The sequence below is a fragment of the Chenopodium album genome, chromosome 9, assembly GCF_948465745.1.
Source record: "Chenopodium album chromosome 9, dcCheAlbu1.1, whole genome shotgun sequence".
NCBI lineage: Eukaryota > Viridiplantae > Streptophyta > Magnoliopsida > Caryophyllales > Amaranthaceae > Chenopodium > Chenopodium album.
The window spans coordinates 3618874-3645882 of NC_137842.1; the positions used below are offsets into that span (position 1 = coordinate 3618874).

General features: G+C 33.9%; 4 protein-coding genes across 7 annotated transcripts; 2 read left to right on the forward strand and 2 right to left on the reverse strand.

Moving 5' to 3' along the window:
* The first annotated feature begins 1959 nt into the window (after positions 1-1959).
* LOC145558273 (uncharacterized) lies at positions 1960-8770 on the forward strand. Its single transcript, XM_081619461.1, has 11 exons — positions 1960-2166; positions 3794-3927; positions 4294-4375; positions 4931-5001; positions 5242-5343; positions 5456-5545; positions 6116-6190; positions 7440-7472; positions 7613-7693; positions 8153-8209; positions 8289-8770. Exons 1-11 carry the CDS (start codon positions 2106-2108, stop codon positions 8466-8468), a joined length of 966 nt encoding a protein of 321 aa, XP_081475587.1. The 5' UTR covers positions 1960-2105; the 3' UTR covers positions 8469-8770.
* A 433-nt stretch (positions 8771-9203) lies between these two features.
* LOC145559408 (protein IQ-DOMAIN 33-like) lies at positions 9204-11751 on the reverse strand. Its single transcript, XM_081620833.1, has 6 exons — positions 11537-11751; positions 11112-11414; positions 10792-10989; positions 10486-10599; positions 9854-10240; positions 9204-9524 (listed from the first exon to the last, which is right to left on the reverse strand). Exons 1-6 carry the CDS (start codon positions 11606-11608, stop codon positions 9375-9377), a joined length of 1224 nt encoding a protein of 407 aa, XP_081476959.1. The 5' UTR covers positions 11609-11751; the 3' UTR covers positions 9204-9374.
* A 5122-nt stretch (positions 11752-16873) lies between these two features.
* On the forward strand, positions 16874-25651 carry LOC145558274 (transcription initiation factor TFIID subunit 6-like). 4 transcript variants are annotated; one of them, XM_081619463.1, is made up of 13 exons: positions 16874-16970; positions 17854-17991; positions 18100-18186; positions 19589-19690; positions 19764-19872; positions 20921-21021; positions 21104-21241; positions 21331-21426; positions 22436-22560; positions 23036-23168; positions 24111-24236; positions 24365-24476; positions 24830-25651. In XM_081619463.1, the coding sequence occupies exons 2-13, from the start codon at positions 17866-17868 to the stop codon at positions 25195-25197; spliced, it is 1623 nt and encodes a 540-aa protein (XP_081475589.1). In that variant the 5' UTR covers positions 16874-16970; positions 17854-17865; the 3' UTR covers positions 25198-25651. The 4 variants fall into 4 exon arrangements, with proteins under 4 accessions (XP_081475589.1, XP_081475588.1, XP_081475590.1 ...); XM_081619462.1 differs by having other exon boundaries at positions 16877-16970; positions 17816-17991; XM_081619464.1 differs by lacking the exons at positions 16874-16970; positions 17854-17991 and adding an exon at positions 19175-19231 and having other exon boundaries at positions 18106-18186.
* Positions 25641-26054, reverse strand: LOC145559300 (uncharacterized). The gene has a single exon (XM_081620726.1). The coding sequence runs from the start codon at positions 26052-26054 to the stop codon at positions 25641-25643; it is 414 nt and encodes a 137-aa protein (XP_081476852.1).
* Positions 26055-27009: the final 955 nt, after the last annotated feature.

A 27009-nucleotide genomic window follows, 5' to 3' on the forward strand; every position in this document is an offset into this window, starting at 1 on the left:
ATCAGACACTTAAGTGAAACCTTTTATAGACTAATTTCTGTCCACTAAAAACCAGGCGCCACAGCTGGGTTGAGGAATTAGGTGGCCGAAGTTGCGGGGATGGGGAGTCAGGCGTTGGGGAAAAGGGTTCTTTGGTTGGTGTGGTGGTTTTCTTAAATAATTAATTTTTTTTTTTGTTAAAAAAATTAATTTTTTTTAAATTAATTTTTATTTTTTGACCAATCATAGGTCGACACGTGTCAGATAACTTGTTATAACAAGTTACATGACCGGTTAGGACCAGTTTGAACGAATTGATATTAAAGGTCGAATTATTTAAAAATAAGGAAAAATTGACAGGAATATTATGACCTTTGTCCGGTCCGCCATAAATAAAACCATCTTTCGATAATCCCCCAATAAAACGGCCTTTAATTTGCACATCATCTTCTATAAATGGGGTGAAACCGGTTGGTAACCTGTTTAATGGGTTAAAGTGACACGTGTCACTTTGTAATTGGTTATTTTTTATTTTTATTTTTTTACATTTATCTTTTTAGAAAAAATATATTTAAATTAAAAAAATTGATTTTAATTTACAAAAAGAAAAAAAAAAAAAAACAAAATCCCCCATTTGTGAACCCCCATTCCCGTGAATCCCCACACCGTCACCGCCGGATATTGGAGGGGTCTGGGGTTTCGGCAGCGAAGGAAAGAGAGGTGGCCGGATTTTGGAGGGGATGGTAAGAGGTGGCCGGAAAGGAGGGGATTTTGGAGGGAGAGGCAGCGGGGTTGGGCTCCGATTTACTCTTTTTTGCGGTCTAAGTTGCTGTGAGATGCTTTGTTAGTGCGCTTTGGTGGTGGTCGGAGTTTTCGATGCTTTCTTTTGTGAATGGGGAAAGATGATGTTGTGCGATTGTTGTTGATGAGGGTCGAATGGGTTGCGGGTTGATTGTGGTGCTGCAAAGCGGTTTTGGGGTTGTGACTCTTTGAGGTAGATGGTGGCTGGCAGTGGTGTGGTTGCTGCCGGATTTTGGAGGGGGTGGGGAGGTGGTTAGAGGGGAAGTTTTTTTTTTTTTTTTTATTAATTTTTTTATAAATTAATTCTTTTTTAAAAAAGAAATATGTTAAAATCTATACTTTTATATTTAGTATTTAAAAACACAAACCACAAATTTTTCATTTGACACGTGTCATCACAAGCCAGTAAGCCACTCATTACCCCATATGACACATGTCACCTCCCTTAATATTTTGTTTAAGTCTTTTTTTTTTTTTTGAAGCAAATTGTTTAAGTCTTTATGTATTCTATTATAACTTGCAAATTCATGTAAAAAATGAAGTGTTTCATTTCTACTATAATAATGAATTATAATAAAAATTGTTTTTTCATCTCCTAGACTTAAAATATAACTTAAACCAATATGTCATTTCATATCCCACAATCTTCATGTATATATACTTAACTAAATTAAGTCATTTTCTTCCACAGTTCTACCCTCACTCTTTTTTTTCTTACAAGTTTTAGCATGAAACAATTATTTCGTATTTTATATCAAAAGTTTCAATTATTGAAAAACATACCTACATATGAAAATAATTCAAGTAACAACCCGTGCATTGAACGGGCCAAAAGACTAGTTGAAATAAATAAATCTACCCAATGTGACATGTGCTCCTCCTTAACCTATTAAACAAGTTACCGATTTTTTATCTTATTTTTGAAAGATGGTGTGCAAAGATCGTTTTATTGGGGGATTATCAAAAGGAGGTTTTATTTATGGCGGACCGCGCAAAGGTATTAATATTTATGTCAATTTTTCCTAAAAATAATCTAAAGGCGGGATTATTTTTACGGCGGATTATTTCGGACAATTTTTCATAATAATAATCAATAAACATTAGAGAAAAAATAATTTAAATTGGGCAAAAAATAATTTGAATTGGGTAAAAATAAAATGGATTCATGTTCGGACAGACTAGTAATGTCATTGATTCGTCATACTTCTAACAACTGGTTTCAAAGCTTGGTCTTTTACTTTTACTTCAAGCTGTGATCGAAACGCCATTACAAGTTTTCTCAACCCCATCAATATTATGCCTGAAAGCTGAGCTCAATTTCGGCGATGGCGATGGCGATGCAAACTGGGGTTGCCCCTTCCAAAGTTCTTATTCTTTTGGGAGCAGGTCTCTTCTTTCTTTCTTTCTTAATCTTTTGAATTACCCCTTTTTCATATTTCTTTGTTCTGTCAAACCTAATTCAAATTTCCATTATTCTGATTGCCCCACATCTTAAAATTTGTAATCACTCTATTAATTTAACCAAGTTTCTTGTTTTCATTTCTGGGTTTTTGATAAAATTCATAGTTTTATGTTCAATAAAGTCAATTTCTTTGAAATGTTGTGTATGTTTTTTTGGTTGTTTGTGTTATAAAAATTATGATTGTGCTAGAAATTTGAACTATTGTATGAAGGTTATGATTGTATTATTTGAGTGATCAGATTAACACCTATCATCCATTGTGGCTAGATTAGGTAAAAGCTGAGCTGAGAATATAGGTGCTGAAGCTCAACTCTTGGGGTGGGCTGGGTGGGTCCTTGGGGGAGGGGGTAGAATGGGAGATAATGATGTAGATAGTACCGGATTATCAGGAATTCTGGATGTGGGTATTTTTGTTGCTCTAATGTCGTGGTTCGTAGTTACTTTTCTAGAAGAGGAAAGCTTAATTGGGTTAATCTTCAGTTTGGAGTAGATTATTTTGATGAAGTTGACAATTCTCAAGTTTATAGGTAGCAAATTGAACTTAACTTGGTTCTAGATTATACTATTTTGTTCTATTGGCACTGTTTGAATATTAGACAAACTAATCATGGTTATGGTGATGATGGAGCCGGTTGTGTTACACTGTTAGGTTACATAGATATAGCTAGTTGGCTACTGTGTTGTGATACAGATATGTATCCAGGTGTAAATTTAAATTATTGGTTTGAGTAAAATGAAATTACAAAGTGTCCATATCAATGTTAGGTGTGTCGAGTGTCTTACACAAATACTTGAGTAAGATTAATGGTCTGAATAGCCTTGGCATACGTAGATGGACTGAAGACAATGTATATCACTCAAACCTTCTAAAATTAGATGCCTGTTATGTTTCTTTCTTGTGAATGGCAGCTGACGCATGGTTTTTAATGGGGCTCTTTTGTGGTGGGAAGAACTAGTGCTTGGAGAAATGATTTTTACGTGAATTTGTAAAGTGACAGCTGATATTAACACTTTGTTATCTTTCTGGTGGGGGTTAGATGTGGTCTATATATTTATGTTCTGGTCAATCCAATGGACTTCTTTATTATATTTTATTTTATTGCTGTTGTTGCTACTTTTGATCCAGAAATTCTGTTGATGGGTGCTTCATGCTTGCTTGAAGCTTGTGATTGTGAGTACGCAATAGCTTAAAATCAGAATGTTCTTTCTTCTGCTTAGTGCAATGAAGAAAAACATAATAATCCATGTGCAGGCTATCACTCAGGCCCCTAAGGAACAAGGGTGTAAAGCATGTTCTGGCCTAATCTAGGATTCAAAGAAGAATGTATTTGTATGGTTGTTGTGTTTATGTTATTATAAATATGCATTGTATGGGAATATTTTTTTTGAGCTAATGATCAGGTTGAGTGTAGACTTCTGTACATGAGGAAATTTGTCTTACGCAATTATCATTAAGTATAAATTCATTGCCAAGACTATAATGCTCGAATAATTTCTGTTGAACGCTTCTATATACTTTATCGGCCTTATATTTTTCTACTTGCACTATAGGTTTGACTGGTTCAGTAATTTTGAAGAATGGACAACTATCTGATGTCCTTCTGCAACTTCAGGAATTCATAAAAGGCATCAATGATGTTGATATCTCTTCAACCACAATTGATCCCGCACTTCTTGCAGCACAGGTATAATTGGTTTTCCTAAGATGTGGATAAGATTTGAGAAAGTAGCTTTTTTTGGGGGGCCTTTTTTACTTATGGGGATCACCTATGTACCAAGCTTTATGCAATGAATATTGTAACATAAGAGAGATGATTGAAATTTTTAGTTTTCACCAAGGTAAGCTGCCTGTATAAGTTGGTCAAAATGCATCATGTGGCTTTAATTGCTTTCTTTTGAAATTTTGTTAGTTTTCATCTACAAAGAAGGTTATTTTAGCTATAAAGAACACCAACAAGTAGTAATTAATTCCATGGAAATGATTCAATGAGCTGTTGATAATAGTGTATAAATTTCTATAGCGATTTACTTGCTGTTCTTGTTACCTTCAGGTTCGGCAATTGGCTCAGGAGATTAGGGAGTTAACCCTATCAAATCCCATTACTATTATGAATGGGAGCTCTGGTTCTAGTGGTAAGTTGATTCTCTTTTATGATTCTTTGCTATCTTCTGATAATCTGCTTGACTTGTTTAATTTCTTCAGTAGGCAGTGCAGTTCTTTCTCACTGTGTTAGATCAATAAAGGACATTATTGATGCAAGAGAGCCATCGATTTGGACTGTCATTTCTCTACTTTTATTAGATTTTCAATGTTATTTGATTACAACCTATTATACTCACTGGCTAGGTTAGCCCCTTGCGTTGCATGATTTTATTATTTTTTTTTTTTTGGAAAGAGGTAAGTTACTCTTTATTTGGGAAACGTGTAGTCACAATTTCATTTATTTTTAGTTACAAATATGCCAGTCTTAGAACTTGGAAGGACAAATTTAGGGGGGGAAAAGAGATGATGTCATCAGTAGTCTAGGCGGGATTTTATTTAATGAAAAGTTGACACATGTTTTAGTAATAGGTATACATTGTGCATAATAGCATAGAGAACTCTTCTGAGTTTTATTTCCTAAGATGTCATTCCACCTTATTCTGCGACTAATGTATTATACCCTCATTTCTTCTTGCTGAATTTAGGGGGCTATGGTTCCTATTTGGTGCCAGCTGCTGCTGTTGGAGCAATGGGATACTGTTACATGTGGTGGAAGGTCTATTTTTTACTCAATATCCTACATGCCATTATAATTCATTGTTATAATGTTTTTCTACTTGCAGTAGACTTGTTTATCAGATTAATTACCCATGCTGTCAAACTTATGAGCTTTTAGTGTCAGTTGATAATCTTTTCTTTATTTTGAATTATTTTCAAGTTCTTTCATAAACTCTATATCTTTTGAGATATTTTTATGTCTTTTTCTCCTATAATGTGTACTTTGCCATCATTGCAGGGATTGTCATTTTCAGATGTCATGTTTGTTACAAAGAAAAATATGGCAAATGCTGTTGCTAGTGTTTCAAAACAGCTGGACAACTTGACTGATGCATTGGCAGTTAGTTTCATCTCCACTTGGTCAATATTTAGACTTTAGACAGTTTAGAGTTATTTGCTTTCGAATTTCTTCCCATGATTTTATTTTAACTCCTACTTGCTGGTACTTGTAGACGACAAAAAAGCATTTATCAAAAAGGCTGGAGACCTTGGATTGGAAGCTGGAAGAGCAGAAAGAGATCTCTGGTCAAATACATAATGATGTATGGATTTTCAATTAAATTATTTCATTTAGTAATGTAGCTCAAACCAATACAATATTTGACGTGGCCTGAAAAAGTGGGTCATGAACAAGATTTCATGATCCAAAACCCGTTTTCTCCTGGTTAATTTCCTGAACTTGAATAAGCTTGAAAAAAAAAACTGAGTCGAACCTGATCGAGCCCGTTTTCACCTGACCGATATTATAAGATTGTGAGGATATTAAGCACAAGATGCCTTTATTACAATTGTTGGGTATAACATTGTTTTACTAGGACTTGGGCTCTGTTCTCTTCAACTTACTTTCATTGGAAAAGTCTTATTTGTGTGCAATATGTTCTGGAAAAAACTTATTATGTCTAAATCTATTGGAACTTGTTTTGTTTGAACTTATTTGGACTTAATAATTGAAATAAGATGAAGTGAACAAGGCCTTTTTATAGTTGAATTTGGCTGTAAGTAGGTAACTATATTATAAAATATAAAGTACCTTGTAATTATCTGGACCATCATAAATTTCTTTTGGCTTGTATGATGGTCTTACTTTCTGTTCACTTTTTATGCATATGTAGGTAATTGGTGTCAGGTCAAACATTTCCCAAATTGGTTTGGACATTGACTCAATCCGGGAGATGGTAAATGGACTGGTAAGGCGATCTCCTTTAGTTGATAACCCTGCTAATTGAAATCTGTTTTGTCACAGACCTGATTTTTTAAGTAAACTGTCTCTAAAGTTGCATCTTGGGTAATCTTAGTGGGAAGTGGTTAGAGTCTAAAGTACTTGAGTTTCAGTACCTTGCTTGCGCTAAATATAATTTTTATGTTCATGAAGATTTGTAAATTTTATTAGAATTTGAGATGAACAATTTTGCTAAAATAAACAATAGTGAGTGTATCTTGGAGAGAAACTCCCTTATTATGAGGGATTCTTCCATGTGTTGTCTTAAGAGGGAGTGTTGGAACTTGGAAGTAGGCTGATCCATCGGTTAGAATCTATGCTATTTGGGAACATCTTCTATTTAATTTTCTTATAATTAGTTGATTACAACTTTATTGGATGCTGTAGCTATGATAGTTGATAGGATGTAAAATTGAGGACTTTTAATCCTTTTGATTTATATATACTCATATATATATTTTTACTAACCCTTTTGGAAGTTTTTAAGTTTCTTGAAGGGGCTCTTTGAAATCTTTAGGCCCTTGTATGATCACTATATTTCATACTGTGTTCTCTTTGTGTGAATCCTCACTGAATATTGCTTTCCTGGAACTCTAATCTTTCAATGCTGCACCCAGCAACTTCTAACAACTGTGATCTCTAACTTTAATTTAATGAACTCATTAAAGATTCAGAAAAGTCCCAAAGTTTGAGAGATCCTTGATCATGCAAGATGAAGAAAATGGGATTGAATAGCTCATTTTTAAATGCATTTGTTATTTCATGTGGGAGGCTGACACTATAAATTAAAAATTGTGGGATATTGGGTTTTATGTGATGAGATCGTATATTTTTCATGGATGTGGCATCGAAAATTTTCCATGTAATTATACTGACAAATGCTGCAATCTGTACTAGTTGTATTGTCAAGTATGGAGTACCAATTAGTAGGGCAACTAAAGAGTTGCATTCTACTTCTAGAGTATAAAGGGAATAAATAATCAAAATTGGTGACTTGGATGAGATGTGATGCAGTAATACTTCTAATTAGATGTAAGCATAAAGCTTGCCAAAACATAGCCAACCTTTGTGGTTATATAAGCTGCTTCACTTTATTACAAAAGTTCAATATTGTACTTGTTCATTTTTCTTTTGATTTACTATATTATCTTGTAGTGTACCTGGGATCCACCAAATTGCTTTCATCTCATGGCAAAATTGTGTTCATGTGTTGACAGGAAGGAAAGCTTGAACTTCTTGAAAGTAAACAGGTATGTGCATTTCTCATTTCGGGCGTCTGTGCTTAATGTTAAATTGCTTGTTTTTAGTTTTTATTTACATTAATTTTTATTTTTATTTTTATAATGATCCTGGAATAATTTATGGCCCCTGTCTTCTTCCTATGCCACAGGACTTGACTAATTCAGGTGTATACTATTTATGCCAAGTAGCTGGAGGAATCAAAGGAGGACTGAATGCTAAACTTGTTCAGGTTAGAGGGTTCCTCCTTTTACCTTTGATCTTTAGCCTTTAGAAGTGGCTGATTGTGCCAACTCCCTTCTTTATGAATTTGAGAGGGCGGAGAATTAACTTTCAGTGACTGCAAAATAATGGCAAAATTCCTGTAGCTCATGTATCTGTGTTCTCCTTGTTATATACAAAGTATGCAACTATGTATCTGTGTTCTCCTTGTTATATACGAAGTATGCAACTTCACTCTGGGTTTTGGTCTCAAATTGGCACAGATTACATATCTTTGGGCAATATTTTCTGACAGAGGTCTGCTTTTACTTAAGGTCTAAATATATAGGCCTTCACCTACATATATAAATTTGAACCGCCAGGAGGGAATTTGATGTTTTTTTTTTAAAATTCTTGTCAGAGCTATATAAACTAGAAATACACAGTTCCATTTCAATGTTTGGTCTTTATTTTCTTCTTCTTTTCGTAGGATGTCGGATCAAAGCTTGACCCACCAAAAGTTACATGTGAAGACAATTCTCGGAAGGTTTGTGAAGTTTCGAAGTTTTCAATGTACTCTTTTGATGAATTTGCATTTCTGATATAATTTGCCACTTTTTTTGCAGGGCTTGCAATTCTTAACGGACTCAACTATGTTTGAAAGTGTTGTGAAGAAACCAATTACAAGCTCCAAGTTAGATGATCTTGATTCAGTTGGTGTGAAAACTGTTTCTTCTGCGAAAGTGAAAACAAGAATACACAGGTCCTATCCAGTTGGAATTTCTTTGGCTCACGACATTCTTTAAGTAAAAGTGAATATTCATATCCATTTTACAAATAGTTCTGTAACAGAAACATATTATTCTTATCGATGCTTATTGGGCTAGTTCCCTGCCTGAGGTGTATCTTATTTCTCTATTTATTGGTAATGTTATCTTGAATTTGTTAAAAGCTGTATATGTGAATAAAAAGAATTTGGCAATTGCCACATTCGAGTCCAGACTTTATACGTAGAAACTGCTTGAGTATGCCATTGTAATACACTGATAATCAATTTTGTAATAATGCAGTTGTGCTCAATAATAAGAGGGCAAAGCGTTACTGCCAACACTCCTCTTCTTAATCGTCTTAGACATTTGAAAAATTGTCAATCTGTAGTCACATATTTTTCTATACTGTGAGGACTTTCTGATGTTTAATGAGTTTCCAAGCCAGTAACTTCTGCTCTGTTAACCATGTTAGTTACGAGGCAGAAATGTCTTGCCTGCACTGACTTGGCTCAAAATCAAGGAACTAAAACCTGGAACTCTAGAGGTGTACTTTCAACAACTTATAGCTCAGTTCGTTAGCAGTTTTTCGTTTGTTAAATTTAATTAGATAATCTCTTCCTTTCATATATATGTTTTAGTTATCTTAATAGGTTGTCTGAAATTAAACGCGTTAAGTTTTCCTCACCTTATTATTGTCTTATTTGCTTAGAGCAATACTGAACTCTAGCTCTGTCTCTTTCCTAGTCCTAGTCACTGCATGACATTTATCAGTTTAAGCACACAAATGAACATGCCATATGGTTGGCTATTCTTATACAATACTGCAAGAAGTGTACCATGCTGCCAATGTACAATTTACAAGAGGACTTAATCTATAGTTGCAGTACTTGAAAATGCTTGTATTCTGATATACACACACCCACAAACACTACTGCCAGCTTTTTAGGGATCTGATTTGGAGTTCTGACCAGACACGGAATGATCAGATGGTAACCAAGATGCATCATCGTTGCAAACACTGCTGCTTTTTGATTGCTTGGCCTTCTGCTTTCTGTTCTTCTCAGCTTCTTTTGATCTATCTTTCTTGCTTACCTGTTTCAAAATGGACGGACAAACTTAATCAGTGTTTGAAATATCACCAAATGCAAAAACTAAAATTAATCATGTCATATTTTGGGCTTAAATTGAATGTCTTATTATGTGAGAATCAAATGTCCTGCTTCCCAACCAAAAGGCTGGAGGTTTTATTTTCACCTCCATCACTCTCATGGTTGGACGCTATAGTTGTTGTTACCTTTTGGTAAATCGCCTTGGAGTTTCTTTATGAGTTGGGATTCCTTTATTCTCCACCACCAAAAGAACAAAATTTGTGTCTCTCAATTGTGTCATTAGCTTAAGATTTAGGAATAGATAAATGATACCTTAGAATACTCTGTCTGCAAGTGGTAAGTTGGTGCAGTTTTTCTTCTGGAAATACTTCTTGGAGCCTTCAGCCTATGTTTAGATGACTCGCGGCCATATTTATCTTCACTCTCTGGATTTGGTGAATTGTGAACTGGGATAGGTACCTCATTGGAACCACAGCTCTCCTTTTCATCAAATGATAGGTCTAGAAATTTTTTCCTTGGGAAAGGCCTTATTTTTGTAGAAGTTTCTGCTTCACTATTGATCAGCTGCTTGTTGGTGTAGTCTTCCACAGGGGAAACTTCTACTTGGCGAGTGGCCATCCATCGTTCAAGCCAGCTCCAACCCATGTTTGGTTCAGTGTCATCAGATTTTGTGTGCTTCTTCTTTGAGCAGATTCTTAACTGAATGAATGTTACCAGAGCAAATTATTCTCGTCAAAAGTCAAGACACAGGACAGTAGTGTTACAACCTTTGGATCCCTACACCAACTCTACTGTTTTTTTTTTAAAAAAAATCTCTACTGTTTCAATCTCCTTAATCTTTATGCATACATATCCTTGATGTACAAAGTAGTACTGTGGGATGGACTATGGAGGGAGTAATGTGCATAGAAATACAATTGATTCTTTATTGGAAGGCAGTGTACCTGTTGGGAGAAGGCATATGCCAGTGCTCTCTCTCGCCGTGTCATTGCTTCTTGTCTGTTCTGATACCTCATTTTCGATTTTGTACTGTCTAATATGCTGTCATCCCAATCTTCCTGTTTATTCCGTGTGCAACAAAAAGTAAGATTTTCAAGTTCCAAAGATATAATGCAGTTTTGGAAACCATTCTTGGATTAGTAAAACTAAGTACTGAACTGACACTAAAATCACCATTTAATTTCAGCATGGTGGTAAGTATAAATATTCTGTAAACTCAGAGGTATGCAGTAGGGTTAAAATCGCGTAACCTTAGGTTTATAAGCTGAATATTTGGGTTTATGCTGAAGTTTGGTAGAAACAGATTGATCCTCTTCCTGCACTGAAACGACCCCAGTTGAATTCCCGGTTTGAACTTCAATAGATGTCGCCAAAGAATCCCTGCTAGGACTCTTTATTCCCTCACCGATGTCATTCTGAAAACCTGCAGTCTCCTTCAGACACCTGACCTGCATATACAAAACATGTACAAGTAGCCAAACATAAAATTCACTTATGCCAGATACGCTAGACTCGGCTAATGATAACAGTAATGTCTTAATGACAGTAAACTGTAGTAGGTTGAACTTACCTTAAAGCCTCGAAACACTGACTGTATGATGGTTGCTGCAGCATCTTCGTCGAATGATCTGTGACTAACACTATAGTGATCTCGGTCTGAATTATCATGGTTGAAGGTATCAAATGTATCTTGGCTTTGAATGTCTTCAGTTAAATGACCATCTTCTGGAAGCATCTGCATAACAGTGGCTGCTGAACTCTTAACAGAAGCTGAATCCTCTTCTGCTATAACCGAATCGAATAATTCATCCCCACACAGGTATGACTTCACTGATGTTTTCCATCTTTTCTTTTCTCCAGCATTGAATTTCATCTACAAAATTGATATCAGTTAACATAGAAGAATTAGCAATATATAAGTACCCAACAAACATAGTTCCATTAACCCCTAAAATCCCGGTTTTCGAGTTTGTGTTTAGGAAACGGATGACTTACATTATTTTCATGAGTCTTAATGGACCTGCTCTTGGAGAAGACACTCCTAACTAGCTCCCCTGTGATGCCCATTAATGTGCTTATTTTCCACTAATATTAGCAAGTATTTACTTATAATTACATATACTTTCCATGCTTCAACAGCAAGAAACTAGAAAACAGAATTATGATTTATTGTTAATTATTTATACCTTATAAAGATGTAAGCCATGAGATTGGAGGGAATCTGTCAACCCCAAAAGCTTAAGCTAAGCTAGATGAGATGTACTATCCATCATCCCTTTTTTTTATACTTTAATGCTTCCCGTTTCTTTTAATCTCGACATTTTAACTTTTGTACTATTTACATAATACATACCCTATTTTAACAATATCCATTTTTACTATTATTTATTAAAATAAGTGTGAATTTTTACAAGATTGTAAGCTTAAATTAGTCTCAGTAAATATAAAACTTTTTAACACCCTTTAGTTTTTTTTTTGTTTTTTTTTTTTGTTTTTATGAAGAAATACCTTGTAGTTTTTATACCCGGTAGATTTTATTAATTAATACTCCGTACATGAATAGAGATATTAATGATCAAAATAAGTGTAAAAATGAAAACGTAGCAAATTAATTAGAAGGGAATTTATGTATTATCTGGGAATAATATCTAAAGTTTAGGCTAGTTAATCAATATAGTACTACACGTGATTAGTGAACAAAAATGTAAACTGATTGGTGGAGATCTAAATTTGATTTTATGCTTCATCACAAAAGCATACTTTTATTAATTAATTAACATTTAATTGGGAAATTTGCTACTTGTATGATGATCTTGCAGGGTCTCAGAACTTTAGAGCTGGACAACAAGTAAATAATACATAATTAAGTGAAGATAATGATTCATACTTTAGTTTTTTTAGAAAGAAGGTTATAAGTAAATAGTCTCTTTGTTGCTAAATAATATTGTACTCTCTTGGTCACAATCGACGTACCCTTGTGATTTATTTTGATTTATATTTATCGCATCGTAAATTCTTTGTTAAGTTGTCACTATTGTTATGAGGTTGATTTGCTAAATTTAGATCGTGACCTAATATACGATGGTAGTTTTTTTAAAAAAAATATCCTTTGTGGGAAACATAAGGTGAAATCATAAGTGTATAATTAATTTAATTTGTCACTTTTATGTTTCTTTTACATTTTGCCATTTTATTCTATGTTGAATTGCTTTTGTGCACATGGTTTACATCAAAGAATGACCTTTACAAAAGCTTGCTTCAAATGGAGGCTTTGTCTAGTACCTTCATGATCACTGCTTTATTACATCCTATAAAAAAAAAAAAAAACTAAGTGGATTCTATCACTCTTCATGTTTCATTTCACACTTCTTTATCTGATCTTAATCTGCAGGTTTAACTAATTAACTGTAATGTATTACTATGTTGTCAAAAAAAAAAAAAAAAAAAAAAAAAAAAAGAAATTGGTGAATGCTCATGAAAATTCAAGATTTATGTGGATAATTTATAAAGAACGTGTGTAGAAGTTTTCTCTCGCTTCTTTCAGCTCCATACATCACCTATAAATATTAGGTGTATGTTGGGTATTATTTGAGAACAATATCCTTCTTCTTATACACTCTCTGAGTCTCTCTACGTTACCATGATAAGAGTTTCTACGGTTCTACCTACACACAATTTCTCTAATCTATTATTTCTATTGTTGTACACTTGTACTACTCTCTTAAGAAAATTTTTCACATGAAAAATTGTGTGATGTTCAGATAAGGTTCTGTTTTGGTGGTGTTTGAGTGATGAGTTGTCCGATTTGAGTTGGATTGAGTGGGTCAATTAGATTTCAAGTATGTATCATGTCAACTAAGATTGTTTGAAAGATCAACTTTAGTCATAGATTTGTTTTGATCAAATTTAATTTAAATAACTTTGGTTTACGACTTATCTATATTTGAATTAACCATCAAAGTTATAAACTTTAATTGGAAATATCAAACCACAAATATTGTATTTAAAATCTCTAAACAGTATTATTTACATGGATTAAAAAGAAGATGAATTAATTAAACCAACACATTGTCATTTACAAGAACCACAATTGAATCTAGATTTTTTTATTAGTACGTGATTGGATTATCATTTCCCTCCACCACTCAATAAAGTGTGGGTGTATGAAAATTTCATCACAAATATTATAAAACACCCAATGTACAATAGCATTATTGTAAATCGGCTCAAATAAAGTAAGTTATGATTTGTCTGTTTGCACCTTCTTCCTTAATTTTCATTTTCTAGATCTTTCTTTCTTCTTTCTTTCAATTTCTCTCTCTACTCTTGCTTTCCTTCTCTCTTTTTTCTTTACTCTTTCATTTTCTCTTCATCTTTTATGATTTATCTCTATATGTCTTCAGATTTTTGTTATTTAATTAATAGTACTTGATCTGAGTTTGTTTTTGCAGAATTAAGCTAAGATGCTTGTTTTGAAAGTTCAGAATTTATTTTGACTGGATTTGTACATGCGTTACATTATCATTTTGAGCGAATTATTCCGGTTTTAGTGTATTTTTTTTTTCTATTTTAAAAAAGTTTGATAAAAATTATGTATGCTTCTCGAATTTAAAGCGGATGATAGTGGTTATTGATGAAAATTCCTTACTTTCTCTGTTTTGTTGAATTTTTGTACTGCGATTAATGTGTTGCTAATGTAAATGCAATGACAGGGATGCAACCCGCCACCAATGGATATGATGGGGACGTCAACAGATATTAGTGCTTTTTTTTTTTTTTTTTTTTTTTTTGAAAAAAGGTCACTTTGTGGAAAAAAAGTCACTTTTGTGAAAAAGGGGTCACTTTTGTGAAAAAAAGTTACTTTTGTGAAAATATATATGGGTCACTTTTGTAAAAAAAAAGCCACTTTTCGTAAAATGTTCGATATACAATAAAATTATTGTAAACCGGGGGTATGCAAAGGTTTTTGAAATTTCACACTTATTTTTTGCAACGATAATATTCGTTGTAATATATTTGATAATAAATTGCAACGACATGTTTTGTTGCGAATCTTTCCCTATTTATGGCAAATGACTTTATTTAAGGATGATCAAACACCAATATAATGAGGATGGTCAAATTTTAAGGAAAAATTTGTATTTAAATTTGGGTTCAAGTTGAAAATTAAGATATTTATTGCAATTTGACGAATCGAACTACGGTTTAATTATAATCAATGATCAAAATTGCTAAGGGTCTAGATGTGTGAGACATTACACGTTACAACCTTACAACATATATGCATTTTAACGATTTTTTTTTTACTAAAGGTCTAGATGTATGAGATATTACAAGCTACAACCTTTCATAAACCCATTACAACAGACATATATGCAGTAAATAGTGATTTGTTAAACCCTAATTTTCAGGTTACAAGTTAATATGTTACAACAATTTGACGGATCTCTACACTAAGCTATAAAGACTTGAATTTATAATGAACATTTTAAGTTAGATTTCCATTTAATAGTATTACCAAATATACTATTTAATCCACTCTAGTGTAGAGAATTATTTTGAACTTGTAGTCTTAATTATTTTGAACTTGTAATCTTTAGATTTATCTTCATAGTCTATTCGTCACAATTTAGGTTCTGTTCTCTTCGGCTGAATTAATTTCAATCTAGTTCTGTTCAATCCCTAATTTCCTTCTCTCATAAACAATTAAGTTCAGTTCAGTTTAGTTCAATAAATGAGAACAAACCCTTACTTGAGCTATTACATGTGAAAGCCATCACTTACAAGAAAATTATATAATACGGAAAATTAAGTGAAATATTATTTAAATAAAGCATATAATTTCAGACAGATGTTAACACAGACTTACGAAGATCTTGTAAATGCGAAGATAGGTAGAAGAATTGGCAAAACTACCCCAAATCTATTAGATGAAATGACCTTAGTCCCCTATACAAAGATTGATAAATTTTATTAAGACACAATTTTTTTGACAATAACCACCAATAATTATTGGTGTTTTTTTTTTTCACTACTTTGACCAACCCCTCAAAGATGACGTAATCTTTGCTATTTTCCTCCGTTTTCTTTCTTCTTCTCTCGTCCTCACTTCCATCTTCTTCCATTTCCATCTAAATTGGGGCATAGCTAGAAATCGAATGGCTAGAAACAAAATTTAGGTTTTAATAATAATTTCTCTTACTTTGTCACTCCAATTTATTCCACGAAAAAGGTTATTTTTTGCTACATTGCTGAGTTTAGGTCTTAATTTGGGGATTTTCAATTGAATTAAGGGTTTAGGGTTTTCACTTTGAGAATTTAATTACCAGTTTAGGATTTTTTATTGGGAATTTATGACCTGGTTTAGGGTTTTTAATTGTGAATTTAATTACTAGTTTAGGGTTTGAGATTAATTTGGGGTTTTCAATTGAATTGAATTTAGGATTTAGGGTTTTCAATTTGATTACAATTTACAACTAATTAAAATTGATTAAACTCGCATTTCAATTGATTGATTTCAACAACATATATAATCAAATTCCTAAATTGATTAAATCCTTATATTAATTGAAAACTCCCTAAATTAAGTTGTCTTGAACATGAATTTTGCAAACATACCTTTTTTCGTAAGATGATTTGTTTTTTTAAAAAAAATTTTAATTTTATTTTAGCGATTCTATTTTAGTATTATGCAAAATTAAAGAGAAGATGAAGAAGAATGACTCAATATCAAGAGAGGAAGGAAGGAAAAGGAGGCAAAATGAGAGAATACCATTTGTGGACCTACCAATCTACCATGACGTTATCTTTCAAAATGGTGAGAAGTTATATCATTTTTATAAAATGTAGGTGGTAAATTCCAAAAAAAAAAAAAAAAAATAAATAAAAAAAATAAAAAAAAATTGTTGGTGGTTATTACTAAATCACCAACCATTGTTTGCGGTTATTGTAAAAAAAAAAAAAAATCCTTTTAATAAATCAGGCACGTTGCATGTAAGGTTTATTTTACTATTTAGTATCGCTATAATTTTCTTGAATATTTTTGGTTTTTGTTTTATAAAATCATATGATATATCTGTGAATCAAAAATTGGTCAAAATGACAAAAATAAAACAATTTCTACGTGTTTATGTTTTTTTTTCTTTGTCATTTTGTTTTTGAAAAACTAACGAAAAATGATCACGAGTCCTAAACTTGAATTTGAGCATAGCTTAATGAGATTGGATAATGACCGTTGATATTATTCTGATCTGACGGTTGACATTATATGCGTTTCATTTTATTTATTTATTTAATTTCTGATCGGAATTTTCAGTTTTTCACTATTACGCTGCACTCTCTGTCCCTCCCTCTCCTCCATTGAAGCGTACTCCGAGTTCTCCATTGAAGCAACTTCTGACTTCCTCTCCTCCATTGAAACACCTTCAAGGTACTTCGTTTTATCATTTTTTCTAAATCAATTTCACAATCTAGGGTTTAGTTTCACACTATCATTAATCTAATTATCAGTATACTTAATTTAGGGTTCTTCTAAGGTGGATTAATGACCTTTTGTTTATAATCACTGAAGTTATAATGTGCAATTTGTTGCTAGAATTTCGCAATTTTACATTGGAATTCTTAAGCGAGAAGAATTTAATTTGAGTATTGAGTCAAATTTTCTTGTTAATGTGTTGCATTTGTCGAGCTTAATCGAATCCACTGGCTGAACCCCTTATTGAACTTGATTATGGGAATAATGTAAATCAAGTTGATGGTATTTGATGGTGAAATGCAGTATTTATGTTAATAGGAAGAGGTTTAAGAATGATATGATGATATTTTGTTTGCAGGATATAATACCAGGTTGTTAGGAAGGGTGTGAATGAAATTGATGCTATTCAATAGCGGCGTATAGTACCAAGTTAATAGGAAGATTGTGAATAAAATTGATGGTGTTTGATGGCGGGATATGATTCCTAGATAATAGTAAGACTGTAAGAGTCAAGAGAGAATAAATTTTGATGGTATCGGATGGCAGAATATATGTTATAGTACCCAAGTTTACTAAAGTTGTAAATAAAATCAATCAAATTTGAGGTGGAATATCATAACAAGTTAATTGGAAAAGCGTAAATTTTACTATAATTTTTTGGTTTTTGATGGTAAGATATAGTACCATGAACCTAGGATTTGTCACAAACAAATTTATCCTCAGAATTACTTCATTAAGTAAATTTTGCTTATTTTCAAACATTTGTTCAGTTCAATTTATTGTTATTACTATTGATGCAGAGCTGAGTATTTAGTGTTACACATCTTATTAAACACAGAAGAGGAATAAGATGAGCATCGTGCCCAAAGAATCTATTGAGGTTATAGCACAAAGTGTAGGGATCAACAATCTTTCTGTAGATGCTGCACTTACTCTTGCTCCAGATGTTGAGTACCGAATGCGTGAGCTTATGCAGGTTTCAATATGTTAATTGAATTGCTTTCCTTTTTTAATCCACTGTTTACCTTACATTAATGTTTACAATTTCTTAGACGAGCTTCTATTTATGTTTCCATTGTGACAGGAAGCTATTAAATGTATGCGCCATTCAAGGAGAACTATTTTAACTACAGATGATGTGGATACTGCACTCAGCATTAGAAATGTTGAGGTGTGTTTTCAGGTGTTTGGATAGAGGGGCTTGCAGTTTGTATGTAGTTTGATTTAATCAAGACATTCATGACTTTCATTGCCGATTTCATTTGACTTATCATGCCAGTTAAAGTTCATTGTTCTTGTTTGGATTTTGGTAGATGTTCTTGATTGTATGAGATTTTAATTACCTGATGTGATATAAGTGGGGAATGAATGTACATTTACGGTGTGTTTGGATAGAGAAAGAGGAAGGAAAAGAAGGGGAGGGAGGGGAAGGGGTGGGAAGGGAAGGGGAGGGGAGGGAAGAAAGATGAGGTTTCCAAATCTCTCCATTGTTGGAGAGATCAATTTTTTTCATTTTATTCCCTCCATTTCTCCCCCCCCCCCCCCACCCTCCAATTCTCTTCTTCCCTCATTTGCTATCCAAATGAAAGATTATTCATCCCTTCATTTCCCTTCTTTCCTTTCCATCCAATTCCTTCCATCCAAACAAAGTGTTAGTCATCAAGAATTCAGGATGTAACAGTCTTGCTACTTAACCATGATGATTGGTGCTAAATGGCTTCTTAAACCCCGAGGATAACTACACTAATGATTATCATAGAGGATGGACATTAGTTGCTATCAATTTTTTTATTTTATTTTTTTTTATTTGTTGTTGTTGGGGTGTGGGGTGTGAATGTGACATTGTGACATGGTGGTTACCTTCATTACTATAACTCGATACATCATTATATATGATAATTTCATTCTAATGCTTTGTGCAATTAATGATTTCTTGTTATACTTAACAATTCTTTTCCCTAGAGGGGGGAACAAAGCTTCTATATGTAGCAGTATTGTGAGACTTAAAAGTTTTCTTTATTCTTTTAGAATTAGCTTCAACAATGCCAAGTTATGAGGCTTGGAATCTAAAAAATTCTTTTGATATCAGTGAAATATGTCAAGATATCTAATTCAAAATCTATGTAATTTTGGTAACTTTATCACTCTACATTGTGTAGGCTTTAGATATGCTATATCTTGGTTGAGATGCAGAACCTAACTACTAATGGAATTAGGTAGGTACCAAGTTGTCCCCAATTTTATATTGTGTTTTTTTTTTTTTTTTTTTTTTTTTTTTTTTTTTTTTTTGTGAAAGCTCTGTGCTCTTTATACATGCTTCTCAAACTAAAAAAATTATTTCACCTTTCCCAATAGTGATGTTGGTAACTTTGAGAATGTTTGCTCTTCTATGAATTAGTACATCATTTTGGTTTTTTAAAGAAGAACTTAGCTGTCCATTTATCAATTTTCTGATAAGATCATAAGAGTGACTTTTTTTTTTTTAAATTATTATTTTGGTGGAGAGCCACTAATTGCAGGGCTTTCTTTGACCTGCCCCTTTTTATTGATTCTACTGTCTTTCTTTGTCCCAGCCAGTTTATGGCTTTGCTTCAGGAACCCCTTCACGGTTTAAAAAAGCTGTGGGGCACATGGATTTGTTCTACATTGAGGATAAGGATGTGGACTTCAAAGATGTAAGACGACGTAAATTCTCTTTATGGCTAAGATTAGAAGTCCAATTTTATTTGACCTCTTCTCAAAATGTAGATTATTGAAGCACCTTTACCAAAAGCTCCACTTGATACATCAATCATGTGCCATTGGCTAGCCATAGAAGGGGTGCAACCTGCAATTCCTGAAAATGCCCCTGTGGAAGGTAAGTTGCTGAGGCTCCTTTTTTGTACATGTGTTTTGTACACATTAAACAGCATTATGATCAGTCTTGAAGTGATATCAAGATTACAAGTCCTATAGGCAAAGTATAATGATTACTTACTAGTTATCCAAAACTCAACCTTATTTCCTCTTCTTATCTTAATGCAGATCTGCATTAATTACTTGTATCATAGCACGACTGCTATGAACTGTATTGATTTTCTTTGCTAAAGTTTTCTCAAACCTTTATGTTGTTAACTTACTTTTTTACCACTCCTTTAAAACCTTCTTGAATTTTATTCTTGGTTCTCTTTTAAAAACCTCTTAATTTGTACTTGGATGCTCTTTTTTTGTTTTTTTCTTCTTCTCACTTTTATACACCTTTTTCCAAACTCTTTCAACTTATTATCTTGTTATGTCCCTTTTTCTGTGTTGAGCGGTTCCTTATGACAATTCATGTTAGCCGACCCAAATCATTTTGGGACTAAGGTTTTGTTGTTGTTGTTGTTGTTAGCACAACTGTGTGAGGTATTCTGATGCATCAACAAAAATGTTAAGTGTTGTGAACTAGGAATCAATGAAAGCTCATGTATTAATATGATATGGAATGAGTGCACAGTATAATAAATGTTTGACATGTTTGCAGTTCAGTGTTGATTTAGATGCCTAATAATGAACTCCCTAAAATTAATGTTATACTGTAATTAACTTGCTCGGTATGGTAGGAATTCCTTGTACCAAAAATTAGAAAATGCAAGTTGGTGTTCTTTCTTAACTTCAAGGTTTTGAATCCCTTTAGTTCTGTCTTTATAGTCCTACTTGGCCATCATTCTGCTTTTTAGGTGATTATCACCTTGGAATTGTTGATGGGAGCTGCTGTCCATGCTAAGCTGCTAAAAATGCGATTTGGCAAAGCTATCTCCATTTTCTATCTATCTTGCATAGTGAAATTTAAATGACAACCTTTTTCATAATTGTTTTGTTGTAGATTTTATTGCTCATAAATGTTCAACCTTATAGCTTTTCTTTCCCTCTTTTGTTATGCTTAGTTATCACCATTCCTGACGGGAAAAGGTCTGAATGTAAGGATGACAGTCTTCCCATTGACATCAAAGTACCAGTTCAGCATGTACTATCTAGAGAGCTTCAGGTAGCCATATGAATTGTTTTCTTTTCTTATATTATTTATCTTGAATGCTGTTTATAAATATTTCAAATTATGTGTTATGCAGCTATACTTTGACAAAATCACAGAGCTTACTATTAGAGGTTCTGAAACCATTCTTTTCAAAGAAGCATTGGTCAGTTTGGCAACTGATGCTGGGCTTCATCCCTTAGTCCCCTACTTTACATGTTTCATTGCCGATGAGGTACTAAGTTTTCTAACTTAGGGAAAAAAAATTTATGTTGGAATATTTCATCATAAAGTGCCAGCTAACATTGACTGCTATTATGCCAGGTTGCTCGTGGTCTAGGGGATTTTAATCTGCTGTTTGCTTTGATGCGCCTTGTTCGTAGTCTGCTGAAAAATCCTAACATACAAATAGAGCCTTATGTGAGTTCAGTTCTTGCTGCTTGCTCAACAAAATTTTTTATAATCTGTTATCTGTAGACCGTGTTAGAAATTTACCTCTCTCACAGAGCTGTGTATCAAATTGACAAATAAGCTAAAGTGATAATTTGATTTAATGGTGGCAATTGCACATTTAATTTAAATTCACATTTCAAACACTAATCTTAGTATCTGTGCAAAAAGAAATGAAAGATTATTAAGGGGTGAAGGGTGTGCCTTTGAATATGCAGGTTTCCTCCTATATCATTCTAAAAAACACAAACCTTATGTATCGTCATTTTTTTATTTATTTTTTGCAGTCTTGCAGCATGCTTATATTTATTCTTTAATCTTAGTTTGCAAATTTCACTATTTCAAAGTCATATATTTTACGAAATGGCTTGGGATGGAAAAAGAAAAACCATTAGTTGAAGAACAAAGAAAAACTCGGTTACAACTTAAAGCTCAATATTATAGAATATTGGCTAAACTATCTATAGTATGAGTTTGCCCCACCTGGTTCATCGGTGCTTAGCTCCTGCTACATTTGGATCCGACCTGGGTTGCACACCTGACTTTTGGTGGGCGAGTCTCCCAACAAAAGTTTTCTTCATTCGATAAGGCTTGAACTCGAGACCTCCCTTAAGCGACATCAAGCTGCTTACCACTTGAGCCAACTCTTGTTATATTGTGTAGATTCGCATATTTCTTTTTTAGTAGCACGATAAGTGATATTTTATAGAGAAGGTTTTGCATGATATCACATTCTGTCATATTTCACATCATGTCATCACAGTCCCCCCCCCCCCCCCCCCACAATTTGTTTTATGGCTACAATATACAAGTATTTTTTTTATTTTTTGGAAACACACCTTTAAGCAAGTGTTGCAATTCTAAGGACATGCAGGAAAATATATTGTAAAATACTATATTTTTCTGGCTACTTAATTGATGATTCACACATCAGGGTTTGCCTTGGTTTGTTAACTTTATATACTTTTCTTTGAATCAGCTACATCAGTTGATGCCCTCTGTGGTTTCCTGTTTAGTGGCCAAAAGACTAGGCAATAGATTGGCTGATAACCATTGGGAGCTGAGAGATTTTGCAGCAAAACTAGTTGCTTCAATTTGCAAAAGGTAAGATACTATGCCTACTTGCATCTTTAGGACATATATATATATCGTTTTCAGCTTTCTACTAGTCTAGTTTTCTTCATAGAGTTATGGTATGTAACATCCATCTCAGTAACGGTGCTCAGCTGGCTAAAGTGCTGAAATGCGTGTCTCATATTCTGGTCTGACACTTCCTTTATCTTTTGAGTTTGACCATTAGACCTGTTTAATAAATTTCTGGATTTGGGATGTCATTGAGGAATATAATTACAATTTGCTTGTCAACTGTTGTGCCTAATTGGCCTTCATATTTCTATTCATTTATTTTGGGGAAAAAATAAGTTGGTGCAAGTTTCCTCCTTGGGCTGGACTACCTGCTCCATGTCCTTCCTATTAGTTCTTGAAAGGGTCATATTTTAATATTCAAAGACAAGGTTCGATATATTGGTATTCAACTTATATATTAATTTAACATATGATTACTTCAAATGAGTTGCAGATTTGGGCATGCATACAGCAATCTCCAGCCACGCTTAACAAGAACGTTGGTAAATGCATTTTTGGACCCCAAACGCGCAATCACTCAACACTATGGTGCAATTCAAGGATTAGCCGCCCTAGGGCCCAATGTGGTATATTCCAAAATTGTGTATTTGCAGCTACTATTATATGTACTTATATGAAATTGGCATGTCCTTTGTGCTGTGGTGGTTTTGCAAATACTTATAGGATTAGTTCTAATTCTTCCAATTCCAAATGGAAGAATAATGGGAGAAAGGGGATAGTCATCTATAACTCTATAAGTGTAGATGGAATTAGCATGGTGATTGTCACTATCATTAATTCATTATTGTCATCCATCATCTGCATCATATTCACCATTATTACTTGACGATGACAAGAAAGTTCTGCTGCTAAGCATGTTTGTGAGAAAATGCTTCACTACCGCTTCTGCCTCATAAACTCTGTTTTCATTGTCATATCAACTTGATTGTGCTCAGCAGAAAAGATTTGGATTTGCTTCGCTGAAAATCTCTCTCTTGCCTTTCCCCTTTTTTGTATTTGTTTAAGGTTTAAGGTAGGTTTTGCCGAGAGAGAGGGGAGGAGGGGGGGGGAGATGTTCTTTTTTATTGTCATTGCAAGTTGATTGTGCTCAGTAGAAAAGCTTCAGTGTTGCTCCTCCGAGAATGTCCCTCTTGCCCTTTTCCCCTTTTAAATGTAAGGTTTAAGGTGGGTTTGGGGTGTGGGCTGCAGTGGTGGAACACAGGGGGGATGGTGGGAGCTCTGGCACTCTCCCAGCATTTGGAATTTTTTTTTTAAGGAAAAACTAATAGTAAACGAGGGTTAAAATCAACCCCCCCCCCCCCCCCCCCCCCAAAAAAAAAAAAAAAAAAAAACACCCAATATTCTAGGTGTGATTACTTATTACGTGTTTTTCATTGGCATTTCATCTCTGTCACTCTCTTGTGCGCAGTTTTGTGGTTTACAAATCTTTGGTTAGTACATGTTATTGGATTTGGATATTAGCTCTTAACATAATATTGACAATGGGAGCATTTTACACTGCTTATTAGGTCCGGCATCTTATTTTGCCAAATCTTGGGCCATATATGCGCCTTCTTGAACACGAAATGTCTCTTGAGAGTCAAAAGAATGAAATGAAAAGGCACGAGGCTTGGAGAGTTTATGGAGCATTGTTGGTTAGTTCTTTATTTTCTCAACTCAATATGAAGATCTGGTTATATGCTGAAGAATTTCTTGTCAAACTATATTATGTAGTATCATCAAGTCATTTATCACATAATTACTTTTGTATATTGGTTTTCAGCATGCAGCTGGACAATGCATTTATGGTATACTCAAAATGTTCCCTACTTTGCCATCACCACCATGTCATGAAATTTGGGGCAAGAAGGAAAGAGTCAATATGTTAGCGCCTGGTGAGAAGCTAAGATGTCATCTTTTGCTCTTGCTTAGTTTTATGTTTGGCTTCCATCTGTTCTGTAATCTGTACCTATGCATACAAGAGTGAAAGGTTAAGGAGGAAATTAGATGTGCATCAATATTTTCTCTTTATTTAAACATTTGGTGATACAATTAAATTATGACACTTAGATGATGTAGTGACACTTACCCACCTTTTGCCCTCTCCATCCAACTAAAAGAGGTTTCCCATTGTATCCTTTTAAGTAAAAATTTGATTTGATGAAATTTACATATACTAGAGATTTCATTGGTGTTTGAGGCTTTAACTTTCTTCCACTGTTATATTTTTTTTTATTTTTTGTGCTAGGAAAACGCAAGGCAAGCATGGAGCACATAGAAGAGCAACCGCCTCTCAAAAGAGTAGCAACTGATGGCCCTTTGCTGGACAACAACACCTCACCTTCTGTCAAACAAACTGAGGGAGAAGTAGCTGCATCATCTAGTGTTGCCTCAGATCTACCGTCAACCTCCCAGCAGATGACTAATTCTGAGAAAGTAGGCAGCAATAGTGAAAGAGAAAAGAGTGATGAAAAATTACTGAAGTTGTCAGCGGTCCTGAATCAGGTTTGGAAGGATGACTTGAAATCGGGACAAGTTCTTGTATCGATGCTTGAGCTGTTTGGTGAGAGCATCTTACCCTTCATTCCCACTCCTGAGTTGTCGTTGTTTTTATGACATTTTTAGAATGTTAAGGCTCTCAGTGTACATAGTCATGTGTCCTTTGGAGAAAACACAAGGACAGCATCCTGACTGACAAAGACGGTATTCAGACTCTGCTCAAAAGCTTGAGCAGAGCTACAAAAACTGGAGAGGGGAGATGGGGTTTTGGGGGGTGGGGTGATTAGCTAGATTGAGGAGTGATGATGGTATTAAAAAGTAATTGCCAGAGAAGTTCATATCCAGTCCATATGTTGCATAGATACAAGTCCCTGTTTTTACATTGGGGCGTCTTTCTTATTCTCTAACTCTTCAATCACTGCTTAATTGCTTATCACATTTCTTGTATACTTTTTGTTTGTGTCCAACATGATTCTCCCAAATAGAGGGAGAAACAAATTCATAATTTTAGTAAACTAGTATTGATTATACAAGGAAATCTTAATGTTAATTGATATATTCTATGCTGCAATCTTGGCTAACTCCCGCTCGACAGCTTTCTTGAGGAGGCTATCTTCTTCCAGCACCATATGAATGGGTAAGACCCCTAGACCATTAGCCACAGCAAGCATCATCCTCTTAGTCTCGGCCTTAAATTCTTCTATATCAACACCCCCATTGAGATCATGATCGAACTGAAGAAATAGCGCCCCATAAGTGGTGGCAAGCTCTTCTGGTTCAATCTTAACATCAATCCCAAAGTGGGTCTCGAAAACACGGAGACCTTGAAGCTCCTTGAGCATCTCAGGATAAGAAAGGACTCCATCATGGTTGGTGTCGAGGAGGGCAAAGTGGTCTTCGATCGAGCTATTGAAAGCCTCCTCGTCTTCCACAAAATTTGTGATTGTGGCACTATCCAAGAGTTCCACACTCATTCTTGTAGGTTAATATTAAGCTTATTGGGAAATTTTCAGAATAAATAAAAAGAAACTTGGGTTTTAGTCTTTGTAAGTTTGATTTTGTTGTGATGAAAGAGAAGTATGGCATGCATATATATAGTTTGGTTTCTAAAACGAGTGGAAGTTTTTTTGTCAAGTAGTTTTTGACCGTTGATTAATATATTGAAGTTTAATTAACATTTTAGAGTTGAAAGAATAAACGGGTTCAAAATCAGAGGACGAAAAATAATGGCTCAAAGTACAAAGATTAAAGAAATAATTGACTCGTTTTTTTTTTATTCAATGGGCTGGTTGAAAAGGCGCTAGCAGGAACAAATGCTTCAAATTTGCATCTGATTCTTGCCTCCACGATTAAGTTATAGGCCGGTGCGAAAGTTTAAAATTTTGTACATCCTTTTTTACGGAGTCGACCTAATTTGAGTCAAACTTGTAATTTTTAAAATCTATATATCAATATTCGACCTAATTTGAGTCAAATTTGTAATTTTTATAATTTAAATGGTCAAGTGGCTAGTTTTAATAAGAATCTACTTGAATTTTATGAACTAGTTTTGGTGTGAAAAATGTTACTAGTTTTATACTATGATTTAACAAAAGTAGATTTTAGGGTATCTAATTCATGAAGCTTTGTGATATATGAGGTCTCAAGTTGTTAATTTAAATTATAGGGCATACAACCATTTCCATACTAAAAAGCTGATGGAGAGATTATGCTTTTTATTTGGGACAAAGAGGAAACTAAAATCTATCCCCTCGACTTTTTCTTGAGAAATTTTTACTTTCTATCTCTAATAAACATGTGAAATTTATCTCAAAGCTATATTTTTTTAATCCAGTCACTATGTGCCACCTATTTTAGGCTGTGATAGTCATTTTAAGAATGATCATAATTTAATCCTAAGATCTCTTGGAATCATGATGGGAGCTCTAA

What these genes read in the sequence shown, in the direction of transcription:
- LOC145559408 (XM_081620833.1), bottom strand. Translation starts at nt 11,608, where the DNA reads ATGGGCATCACAGGGGAGCTAGTTAGGAGTGTCTTCTCCAAGAGCAGG. An exon ending in TTAAGACTCATGAAAATAAT is followed by an intron (nt 11,415 to 11,536) that starts GTAAGTCATCCG and finishes TCAATTTTGTAG; the next exon opens with ATGAAATTCAATGCTGGAGA. An exon ending in CATATGCCTTCTCCCAACAG is followed by an intron (nt 10,241 to 10,485) that starts GTACACTGCCTT and finishes ACATTCATTCAG; the next exon opens with TTAAGAATCTGCTCAAAGAA.
- LOC145558274 (XM_081619463.1), top strand. Translation starts at nt 17,866, where the DNA reads ATGAGCATCGTGCCCAAAGAATCTATTGAGGTTATAGCACAAAGTGTA. An exon ending in TCAGCATTAGAAATGTTGAG is followed by an intron (nt 18,187 to 19,588) that starts GTGTGTTTTCAG and finishes TCTTTGTCCCAG; the next exon opens with CCAGTTTATGGCTTTGCTTC. An exon ending in GTTGCTTCAATTTGCAAAAG is followed by an intron (nt 22,561 to 23,035) that starts GTAAGATACTAT and finishes AATGAGTTGCAG; the next exon opens with ATTTGGGCATGCATACAGCA.
- LOC145558273 (XM_081619461.1), top strand. Translation starts at nt 2,106, where the DNA reads ATGGCGATGGCGATGCAAACTGGGGTTGCCCCTTCCAAAGTTCTTATT. An exon ending in ACTGTTACATGTGGTGGAAG is followed by an intron (nt 5,002 to 5,241) that starts GTCTATTTTTTA and finishes CCATCATTGCAG; the next exon opens with GGATTGTCATTTTCAGATGT. An exon ending in GGGAGATGGTAAATGGACTG is followed by an intron (nt 6,191 to 7,439) that starts GTAAGGCGATCT and finishes ATGTGTTGACAG; the next exon opens with GAAGGAAAGCTTGAACTTCT.
- LOC145559300 (XM_081620726.1), bottom strand. Translation starts at nt 26,054, where the DNA reads ATGAGTGTGGAACTCTTGGATAGTGCCACAATCACAAATTTTGTGGAA.